General features: G+C 37.8%; 1 protein-coding gene across 1 annotated transcript in view; it reads left to right on the top strand.

Moving 5' to 3' along the window:
* The first annotated feature begins 2,591 nt into the window (after positions 1 to 2,591).
* PPP1R3A (protein phosphatase 1 regulatory subunit 3A) overlaps positions 2,592 to 12,086 on the top strand; it is a 34,040-nt gene continuing 24,545 nt past the window's right edge. The window contains exon 1 of the mRNA XM_005519263.3: positions 2,592 to 3,409. Within this exon, the coding sequence (XP_005519320.2) occupies positions 2,616 to 3,409 (794 nt within the window). The 5' untranslated portion in view covers positions 2,592 to 2,615. The remainder of the gene's footprint in view (positions 3,410 to 12,086) is intronic.

The following is a 12,086-nucleotide window of genomic DNA, read 5'->3' as shown; positions in this document are numbered from 1 at the left end:
AGACTAAACTAATAAATACACCTTTTCTGACCTTGTTTTCCCATCTCCAGTGTTTATTTACACCCAGGACAGAAGTAAAGGGTTTGAACTGAGTGAATAGAGGTACAAAATAATATCCATTAATTAATGGACAATTGATTTAAACAAAAATATGTCTTTGAATATGTCTTTGTTTTCAGAACATTCTGTGACCTACCCTTTCTTCCTAAGCAGTCCTTGCACAGCATGATGCAATGCAGTGCTGTGTTTGTTAGTTGGGCACAGTATCTAGTCTAATAGCTGCTGAAGCTTATGGAAAGGCTCTCCCTAATTGAATTAGTGCTGGACTGGGCCAAGAAAAAGCACTGTTTGGTTTCAGCAAGCGTTAAGATAAGAAAAATTGCAACAACATTAATTAATAAATCAAAACTCTCTTTAAAGAGTTTTTAACCTATTTTCATGCAGTCTAGAGGCAAAACTAATTTCTACAAGTTTTCTTTTTCTGGTTTTCTCCTTCCATTTTCCTAGAAATTAATCCATTCTCAAAGCTTGCCTTGGTCAAAGACCAAGCTGCCGGTTGGCAGCTCTCCTCTTGCCTGCACCTCTAGCCTCCATGTCCCACTATGGTTAACTGGGGAAGTTACCTTCCCATTTACATTTGTCTGTGTAGCTTCTTGTAAGAAATATACCAAATGCAAAAGAGGAAACAGTTTTTCACAGGAACACGTGTAACCAATAAGCGAACAGTGTCATGAATAAATTCTCCTTGTTTGCATAATTACTAAAGTAATATTTTCTTAGATTATGTTGACAGAAGAAATTGACTTCCCATTAGAGTAAGAAGTTTCATTTTCCAAACTGTGACTAATTCACACAGTACAAAGTTGAAATGTGTGTGTAGCAAATCAGCTCAAGCTCTGTGCAGAGACATAAGCAGGAGCAGGTAAACTTGGTGCTTCTGGGATCCCTCTGAGAAAGACTTTGGATTCTTATGTGAGGAAGTTCTGGAGGTCTCCTTTCTTAGACAGTCATGAATATGACTGGATAGCGCTACTGTCTGTATTTAAAAAAGTAGTCTTGAATGTTTTTACAGTTGACCCTTGTTAAAAAACAGCATTGTAAAGGGCTAGCTCAAAGTCAGTAACATTCCTGGAGGGTAGGAGTTATGTAGTTTATGGTAAAAAGTTATTTTTAAAATCTCTTCTGATATTCCATTGTCTCAAAGTATGATTAGGGAATTAGGAATGTTCTTGCAATAGCAGGTATGAAGGCTATTGAAGGGTTTTGATAGAGCACTGGTAAGACCTGGAGATGTTCTCGTGGTGCAGGGGGGAATTCTTCATCAGAAAAGTGGATTTGTGGTAAGATGCAGTTTACCTTGTGGTCTGGAAATAGACATACCCAGAGGAGCTTTAAAGTTACCTGTGAAACTATAACAACAAGGGGAAGGATTCAAAGTGTCCTGAATGAAGAATTTGGTTTCTAACCTGTACTGAAATCTGTGATGATGCTACTCATACTCTGTCTCTGGCCTGGTTAATTTCAAGATAGTCTTGCTAAATATCTTAACTTGTACTGTACTATTAGATTACAATGTAGGTTTACCCTTTGATATAGGCAAGGGAAGTAGGAAACATTAAATGATGTGATGGAAAAAGGTGACATTTTTGAGTTCAAGGACTTTGTTCTATAAAGACTGAATCTTTCCATGCATGGAGTGCCATAAAAGCGAAAGCCAAATGCTATCTGAATAAGTTGGTTAAGGAGCCACTGTTTCATTTCATATAATGGGAAGATATTCTGCATAAAGCTTGGACACTCCTTAAGAAGCTTAGTGTCTTTCTTCCTCCTGTTTGTAGCTGTATGAAACAGGTTTGTGTTTCAGAGTTGGCTGCTAAAGTTAATTCTTCCAGTTGCTTTTCTCTCCATTTGGCTGGATGATGCTAAATGCAATTTAGCAGGAGATGATTTCATAATCTAATTAATGGTGAGCTCAGCCATATTTACAATGGTACATTACAAATTCATGCCCAGTGTACTCACCTCACTGTTTTATTGAATTCCTGGTTCGTTGAAGCAGTGATGGCCAATCCTTAGCTAGTAGAAGCTGGCTTAGTCCTAGTATCTGGCTCACTTAGTGTGGTATAAAGTCAGGGCAGAATGTGGCATTGCATTTTATATCTGGAAATATTGCATAAATGGCCTTGAAAATATATATAGGAATATTTTATCGATTTAGAAACTATTTACATGATGAAGTATACATCCTAATCAGAGATTAATAGCTCCTCATTAGTGCAATACGATGTATTATTTGTGCAACATAAACTGATCATCTTAAAATAGCTTTGTGCAATTTAACTATGCAAAGAAGATAGTTTTTTAAATGCTGTTCTTGTTCTTAGCCACATAAAAATAGGGAATACAATATTTGAAATGTATCACCGAAATTGTAACATCTAATACTATCAGATGGAGAGAGGCCAACATAGCTCACACACCATGGCATCTATTAATAGACCTGATCCCTATTGCGATGTCAACTGTAACACTAATCCTTGTTTTAAATCATAGTATCTCAAATAGCAGCTGCTACTAGTTGTACAGTTCTCTTTCAGTTTATATCAGCAAGCCCAATGGAGTCTTTTGAAGGACCTAGTCAGGTTAACAGAGCAAAGTTATTACGAGTCCCCACTGGAAATGATTTCACTTCAGAGGACGAAGATGTTAATATTGACATTAAACTTCGTTTCTCCCCACGTCCCCGAAGACGGAATTCTTCAGCTTCAGAGGAAGAGGAGGCAGATACTCCCACCAACATCTCAAGAAAAGTTTCATTTGCTGATGCATTTGGGTTTGATCTTGTGTCTGTTAAAGAGTTCAATATCTGGGAATTTCCAAATACAGGACAAGAAAATGATATAGAAGATGAAGTTTTTCCTCAGGATGAATACTTTCTGTCCCAGCAGTTTACATTGCCTGCTTCTCAAGAAGAGCTTTTACAAAAAGTGCGAGAACAGAAAGTAATGTTGGAGTCAGTCCTCTTCCTGCCTGGGATTACCTGTATGAATGGCATTATACGAGTCCTCAATGTATCCTTTGAAAAGCAGGTGTATGTTCGAATGACATTGAATAACTGGCTCAGTTATTATGACATCCTCGCAGAGTTCATGCCTAATTCTTGTGGTGGTGAAACAGACCAGTTTTGCTTTAAGATTTCCTTGGTGCCTCCTTTCCAGGAAGATGGAACTAAGGTAGAATTCTGTATACGCTATGAGACATCAGTTGGTACCTTCTGGGCAAACAATGATGACAAAAATTACACACTGATTTGTCACAAGAAAGAAACTGTGCCCAAGGTGGATAATAAACCCCAGAAAGAGGTTACAGATAGGTGTCTTAAAGGCTGCTTAAAGACAACACAAAGCAGGTGAGGTTACACCTTAATTTTTGGTAATTTAGAATATAGATGGCTAAATCTGGCTTTCTATGTGTGCTTACTCGAGTCAAGACATGTTATTGTCTTCTGTTTTAATTTTTTTTCTAAATGAAAAATTAGACCAAGAACTGATGTTTGTATATATCAGCCAGTGGTTTTCTGCAGACATATTAGTTGGGATCATAATTTTATGTATGCCATACATTTGAAAAGGAGTGTGAGGGTCTATAAACTCTCTAGACACTGTGTACCAATTCTGATCTCTGTAGGATACAAACTGAGCCGGCATCAATGGGATCTTTGTTCCAGACTAAGGTAGCTGTACAGTTAAAATAATTTGCATTCACTTCCTTTGTAAGTCAACAAAAATTTAAAAGCAAAACAAAAGCTGGATTTTCATACAATTTATTTTATGGTTCTTTCTCTACATGCAATTAATTATTAAATCAGAAACAGCACTGGTGGTTCATGAAGCAGAAGTGGATAACTTAGGGAAGAATCCAGCAATTAAAATAGCTGGTACAAACTTTTCTGCAAGTGGTTGGGCTATTCTGCAAGTTGTATATTAGGGCTCTAATTCCTTTTCCCTGCCACTGGTTCATGCTTCTGTTTCACAAATGGTGGAAAATAGTGTATTTAATAAGGCAGAATCAGTAATATATTAAAGAGAAAATATATAGAATTTATCTTCTATATACTGTTCTGGCAGTTGTTAACTTATACTTTAATCGCATATAGAGACACTTAGGAATAGTATTTTCTGGTTTCTTGCTTTTTAACTACGTTCTTTCTGCTAGCAAAACAATGTTGCATGCAAAAATCTAATTCTTAATTATTTCCCTCCCCAAATTCACTTCAAATCAGTTGGAATTCTTTAATTCTGCAGAATTAAATCTGTATTTTGCCTGTAATGTCCTTTGCCACCTGGATGCCAGAACTAAGTTGATGTCAGGTTTTTTAATGTATGTTGGTGTTTTAGTTCCTGTACTATTTCCAAATGAGACAGGGCTGTTTGATTTTGCTGGTGCTCTTCCACTGGACTGAAGTGGTAGGGAAGGGGGAACAGAACTGCAGCAGTGGTGGGAGCTTAAGGAAGAGGGAGACAGCCAGGGCTTCTTCTGCTCCAAGCCTTCATTCCCAAAACCAGATTTGCTGTGCTGGGAACTTCTGCCAGCCCTAAGCACACATTAGCCCTGTGAGGAGAGGTTTGCAATATGGCTTAGTGCTTGTATCAACATCACAGGCTAGGAGCCACCCCAAGGCCAGCCCAAGGCCTGGTTCATAGCCAGTCCACAAAGCTCTCCTGACAGGTGTCCCTTGGGCCAGCTCTGGAACCCTCATGGTGATACTTCCATGAAGGAACATCAGAGCAGAGGGAACGATGCTTTTACATGGCCTGTGGTCAATTCCTGACATTTGTGTCTGTTTTTGTACAAAATTTCTGTGTTTCAAGGAGTGTCACATGACCCATTCTGGGTAAGTAAGATAGCCTGAGATTGCCTGCAGAAGGGCTGTGATACCAAGCACCATAGGCATGTGCAGGCAGTATGACTCCAGCCTGAGCTGAGGTAGCCCACAAGGAAAAGATGATGGACATGGGGACCTGAATCTCAATTTAGTGAGCCCTGGGCTTCCACATGGTTTCAGAAATAACCTGAAAAATTAGGCTTCTAAGGTGAAATGACTTCTGAATGCTTAATTCCCTAAAGTTTCCATGACATGCATAGTGCTACCAAGAGTTGTAGAAGCATTCCTTCTGGTGGATACTCTTTAACATAGATATACTAAATGATTTATGTGTAAGCCAGACAGAGAGATGTTTTTAAAAAAGAAAAAGGAGCTAACATGTCTTCTTCTCAATATAAAATTACTTTGTATCTAATCAGACTATAAAGCTGTCTCCCCCTGTGTCAGACTGAAGAGGAATGCATATATGTGTATGTGTGTATACATTTATGTGTATAGTTGTCCATATAGACACATACACACATGTAAATTTAAAAAAATATTTAAACCAAGGTGGTCAGATTCTTGTCTACATTAGGATCTACTACACAATTCTGTCAAACAGTTAACAAGCATGCACTTTCAAGACTCTCTTTAGCGGCAGAAAAATGTACAGAGACCTTACAATAAGTGCAAAAATGAGCTGAAATTTCTGAAATTCCAAATATCTTCAGAATATTGTTTCAGTGGTCACCAAGGCTTCTGAAAGACAGCTCTGGCAGTATGTAATCCAGGACTAATTTTACGCTACAGGGACTTTGACTTCACAAGAGTCACAGATTTGCCAGTGTAAATGAGGTCAGCATCAGGGCCTTTTGTTTCAGAATAACTAAGATGCCAGCTTCCATTGCGCACTTGTTTTTCAAAGTGTCTTTGTATGCGTTGCTCCTTTGAGTGAGGAGGAACACCCTGCAGACATCTGCAAAAGTACCTCATTATTCTCCTTCAGACCCTCATTAAAACTCCTTTGCTTTGCTATCTCAAAAAAAGCACAGGAGAAACAAACCCCCCAAAACTGGCAAAGTGAGGCTGCTGATGTGCTGCTACTCCATCTCACGTCGAGCAGTGCTGCCCATTTACCAGCTCTCCTCCACCAGCCCATCTCTCTCCTCTTACTTTTAGTTTGGATAACAAACTCTGCAGCACCCAGCTATGCTGGGCGGTGATAGAACAGGTAGCAAAGCTGGGGGGAGGAGGTCCTTGAACATAACTAACTTGTTCTTGGAGCTGCAGCATTGCAAATAGATAGAAGTAAAAGCCATTTTATCTATGATTCTCACAACAAGTGACAGGTGGGGCCTATTACAGTCCATACCCATGAGTTAGATATCTTAAGATTTTCCTTATCGCAATTTGAATAAAAGGATAATTTTAAAGGACGCTCATTTACGCTTCTGTTTCAAATTTAGAAACTTGTAATAAGATTTTTAATTTGTTTTTTAAAACTCTTGGCTCTGAGATATTTATACTTTCTCTAAAAATGTACAATTTACCTCTGCAGTTAAAAAATAAGACATGAAAGGATCATGTTTTATAAGCAGAGAATCTGATCCACTCTAGGGCATACTTGTGTGGCTCGTTAAATGTCATTAGCAAGGATTAGTTGTGTTAGTTAGGTGAAAGGAATAATATTCACTTTCAGTGGAAGTTACTGGGGAAACACAATAATATGACTATTTCAAGTTACACTTAAGAACATGGTCCAGGCCTAAGATGAGTGAATGAGGGCAACAGGCTGATTTCTGACACCATTATTAAGAAATTAACTTTAAAAATGAACTTAACCCTCAAAAGTTGCTACTGAAAAAAAATTCATAGTGAAAAGGAAAAATGTATCAAATAATTAATGCTGAAAACTGTCTGTATTTGGATATTCAGAACCACATTACTTAAAACTCTGCCTCTGCATTTCATATTTCATTTGCTTTTGCTTCCATGTCTTCTCTTAAAGTTTCATAAAGTATTTGGTTCTAGCTGTATTTTAACAACCTAAAATTATTTCTTCTTAAACTTTTACATTTTTTGTAGTTTTTAAAAGTAAAAGGATGCACAGGGGCAAAATACAGTTTGGGAAAATAATGTTTAAATTAATTAATTTATGCTTGCATCTATATGAAGAGAGTGTTTGCTTAATTTGTCATAATCATAAATATACTTCAGGAGAAAAATTGACTCCTAAAATTTTAAGACTGACTGGAAATGAAAAAACTTCTACCAATAAACATACCTAATTTCCATCCTATTTATATAAATATATACACACAAGAATGTTTATTTATATATACATAAAAGTCAGGAAAATGTAAATTAATTGCATCAGCTCCACTCTTTTCTCTTTTTTTGACTGACATGCTTTTGGGATTTATCCATAAATAATGATTCTGAGCATGAATTCTTCCCAGTCCTCAAATTTAAACCAAATGATTTTATTGTGGACACCAGGCTCCTGCATTGGTCTGATCAGACAGGAACTGGTTGGGTGTAGCATGAGGCAGACTCCTGCAGATTGTGCTGAAAGGTGCAGAGATGGAGTTATGGAAGCCATGTCCTCTGTCACCGGGGATGCTACATCCCATTTCTGTGCTCAGCCTTGGTTTGCCATCTGTCAAGAGCAAAAGTGACAGCACCAGGAAAATGGCTGATAAGCATGAGAATTGTTTTACAGGGGGTGTATCTTGTGTTTGGACTTCTGTCCTCCGACAAGGAAGGGGAAGGTTAGTATTTTGTCACAACAGTTGGAGTTAATCCTCCCTTAGTTCTCTGAGCCCACAAATACACAACTCTGAACTTATCCACAAGTGAATCACTGATCCATCTGATATTGATCCTATGCTTTTTTTTTTGTAACTGCTGAACTGTACGTTTTTTTGAGTAGTAGTGCATCAATTCCCTTCCCTCCACAATGCCACTTTAAAACACAACACAGGATAGGACAATGGCTCTTACAACAGCTGCTCTTTGTACAACATGCAACAAGACAGAAGACGTTGTCTGTGGGCTGCCAGTGCCAAATTTGACAGCATATATACTGAATGATCTCTAAGCAATTGTCACTGAGAAAATTTCTTCTGTGCTTGACTACCTTTCTTTCTTCAGCTGCTGATCATCTCCTTTCGGATGGGAGGCAAAGGAAGTAAAAGTTGCTGAAGATGCAGCTTGGCAGGACTGCACGGTGCTCAGTCAGTCTCCCTAGGCAGATGGCAGAGCAGTGCCTAGGTTGTGCTGAGAAATGTAGTTTTGATTCAGCTCTTCTTGGCCTTTCCCACAAGCTCATCATGTGATTAAAAAAAAAAATCAAAGGCTTCTGACAAAGATGTTTGGAAACAGTCTCTCATGCACTTTGCTATGAGGAACAACTGTATCATTCCTTTCTGTTCCATTTAAAACATGGCATTTAAATGATATTCCCTTTTAATCCTTGTTCTTTTGATTGTGTGTCATCACAATCAGGAAGGGAAAAGAAGAGCAGGAAAGGTGTTAAAACACACATCTTCTTTGTGTACTTCTATTTAATCTCAGGGTTGTTTCTGGCATTTTAAGTCATGAGCTACATCTTGATCAGCATACAGATATGGGATTTGACTAAAGTTTATTGCTATTTATAGGAAATGACTGCAGTCACTGTTTTTACCAGGAGAGCAGCTGCTAGAGAAGCTATCCATTCACAGGGAGCCAGCTAAGAGGAACACTCCTCTCTCTTTGTTTAATGTGACTTAGTATTCCCAGACCTCCTCTTGCCCCCTGGTCATTGCCAGTCTTTCTCAATTGTAGAATTAGATAGGGCTGGCACCGAAATAAGACTTTTCCCTGTACTTGAGGACCATGATTATCAGGGACACAGGTTAATTTTTTAAGGTGTTCTGAAACATATTATTCAAATAAGTGGGATAAAGGCAAGTTGTGGAACAGTGTTTGACTCAGCATTAGGAATGCTTCTTAGCAGCAACTCCAGGGTTATCTTTTGAGGAAATTGCTGCAGCCTTACTCTCCAAAGTAATTTAGAATAAGCTAAGATAAACCACTTGAAAAATATTCTCCAGAGAACAATCCTACTTGGCCAGAAACTATGCTCAATTTCTTTTTCTGTCTGTTTAATCATAATATTTCAAAATCTGGGCATGCATACTATTTGAAATATGAAACTTATTAAAGGTCCTAAAGATAGATATTTAGGTTAATGGCTTAAGTCTATGAATGCTATCAGAGAAGTGTTAAAGAAAGAGGTGGAAGATGTGGATGAGAATGGCATGCACAGACAAATAGACACATTCTTCCTGTACTTGTGGTCTCCTAATAGGAGAGCATCTCAAAGCTGAAAACCTGTCATTGTTTTTACTTTTGGTGGTTGTAAACTGTGCCACCCATCTGCCATCCATTTATTGGACTAGAAATATTAAAAGAAGATTCTTAAATTTAAGGGAATAACCCATGAAAATAACATGTTGCTGTACTGGCAATCCTAGCATAGTACTTACATTGGAATTTATTTCTTATCAGTGGTTTCTTATTTATTTCCATGATATGCTTTAGAAACTGCTCTCACCAATGCTACAGAACAGAAATTTATGTTCTATTGTGTGGGAAATATTGGTTGCTACAAAGCTTTTTCAGTTGTTTGCATGAAATCATATAAAACCAGTGCTCTGTAATCTGGGTGTCATTTCTTAGCCATGATAAGTACTTGTATTATACATGCATTGCTTAGCTTTACACTTGTAAGATTTTTTTTTTCCAGTTACTACAGTTTCACCAGTTTATTTAAATATGCCAATACTGTAACACTATTAGGACTGACTTGTAGAACTTTTTAATTCAGCAACTGGCCTTATCCTGCAATAGGCACAATAAATAATTTAATAAATGTCAGGAGTCTCACTGAACTTTATAGAATTCTTCATGTGTAAAACTATCTTTGAATGTTAATATTTACAGGACCAGATGCTCTTTCAGATTGCTGGTTAAGGACCTTTGGAAAAATAGAAGTACATTGCTAAATGGACTCCTGTATGTTCAATGATTCTTTTGTTTAGGAAGATATCTATTTTGCAAATTGAACCAGGCTGTAAGTGACCATTTCAGTAGTCTATCCTGCCCACCATTCAGGTAATACAGTTCATAAATGTTCAGTTGGAAAACAAAATTATTCCATTACATTCACCTTGACTTTGCTAAATGTTAGTCTTGAAAAGATGTTTAAAGTTAGTGCAACATTAGCTGAGAGCACTGGAGTCATGTTTAATCATTGCAATGACTACCAGTGTCATTTGAGCTGTTTATTCTGATTATGAACTTTAAGCTGTGATCCAGTCCCAGCACTGTAACTCTGAAAATGAAGCAAATTGTAGCAATGAAATTAACACTACAGCGTAGGTCTAGAGAATCAATTGCCTGTGGTATTTTTAATATAAAATGTGGATTATCTTCTCATCTACAAAAGGTGGAAAAAATGGTCCAAACAAATACTTTGAAAGTTAAATGAAGTCTCTGCCTTAGGGCAAAGGAGAGGGTAAGACCTTTTAAACACCGTGGGAGAATGTTAGAAGTGGCTATTTGATCCCTAGACCTTCAGTGACACACACAAGTATTAGTTGACATGCCAAAGCATAATAGGGGGCTTGGTTTTCTGCGTGTCTTTCACTCTCCTGATTCGTGAAATCAGCTGATACTCTAACACTAAACATGAAGATTTATTACTGCTGGTTACTAAATGTAGTCCTGAAGGGCACTGGGCTACACAATTGAATGTGAACTAGGCAAAGCTAGCAGGTTTTTCTTACCTTGAACTTAGGTGCACCAAGTGGACTGACATTTACATTTTATTTTGATGCACAGTTGTTGTCTCTGCAATAACATTTATAGATGCTGAGTGATAATTATAAGATATGCTAGGCTGAAACACTTCATGTTATGGTAGAGGGCTGGGGAGTCTGTCAGTCTCTGCAGCTACTCTAGTAAATCTGAGCCAGTGTCTCCTAGGTTTTTTCCTATGTCTTGATAGGAATATTGATACCCATCACACAGCTGCCTTCTTGCTGTGAGGTACTAAGTATGTGAAAAATGAAAAAAAAAAAAAAAGCAAAAAAAAACTTATAAAAGTCTCTTGTCATGATAATGCCTGGGATTTTCATCCTATTGACATACTTATTGAATTTACAATTGCTTTCCGAGATTTAGATCATAGTTGCCCTCTCTTGGGAACAACTCTGTAAGGTTGTTTTTTTTGTGGTCACCCTTTCTGTTCTCCTCCCCAGGAGTGATATCTGTGTCTTAGTCTCACCTGACTGCCATCTATCTCTCTACATTCTATCTAAGGCACTTACCACGTTCTTGTATACGTGCCTCAGCACACTGCAGGCAGCCTCTTGGAAAATACTCTCTTCTGACATGCCAGGAAGAGACCTCTATTTTTCCCATGTGAGATTCAGAAAAAGACCAGAAGCAACATAGGTTAATGTTTTTCTCCTCTCAGATTTATCCAAAATAGGCATAACTTGAAAGTTTCTCTGCTTCAATATTTTAAAGCAGTGAGGAAAAGAAGCAAGAGAGGAGCAAAGGGACGCCGCCCCCAGCTCCTTTCTACAGAACCATTTTGATATTTGATCATGCCTCTTCTAGACAAAATAGTGACCTATGAAGCATATCCTCTGACATTAAGCCAAGCCTAGTGCTCAGAAAACTTGACTGCTCACTCTCCTTTTCCTCTTTTTCAACAGTTGGCCCTGGAGACAGATATACAAATAGAAAAGTCCTGCATTACTAATTCACAATGGACCTCTCAATAGACTTTCTAACACTGACCTGGAGAATATTTTTGAAAGAGGTTCTCTGTTTATGAAATAGCCCATTCTGTGAAAGGATGCAATGAATTTTCTGACCAATCCACATATAAAACAGCTGTATTATACTTTTGAACAGGTACTGCTTCAACATTGCTACATGGATATCACTATAAGGTACAACAATCATGACAGAACTATGAAAGGATCTGAAAAAAGTGGCAGTGCTCCTGCTTATAATTGCTATAGCTTAATTTGAGGTGTAACTGACTTATTATGCAATGGGTTCTTATGGACTCTTCATACCTATAATCATGACATTTGGGGATAGACAGTGCTATATTAAAGGTTTGAGCCTGGCACCAAACTGGTATTGGGCTCCTGGT

Source organism: Pseudopodoces humilis, chromosome 5 (genome assembly GCF_049639895.1).
Source record: "Pseudopodoces humilis isolate 2021_Gansu_Grassland_sample_001 chromosome 5, ASM4963989v1, whole genome shotgun sequence".
NCBI classification, from domain to species: Eukaryota; Metazoa; Chordata; class Aves; order Passeriformes; family Paridae; genus Pseudopodoces; species Pseudopodoces humilis.
Note: the sequence above shows the minus strand (reverse complement) of the source record. Positions and strands in the feature narration are given on the sequence as shown.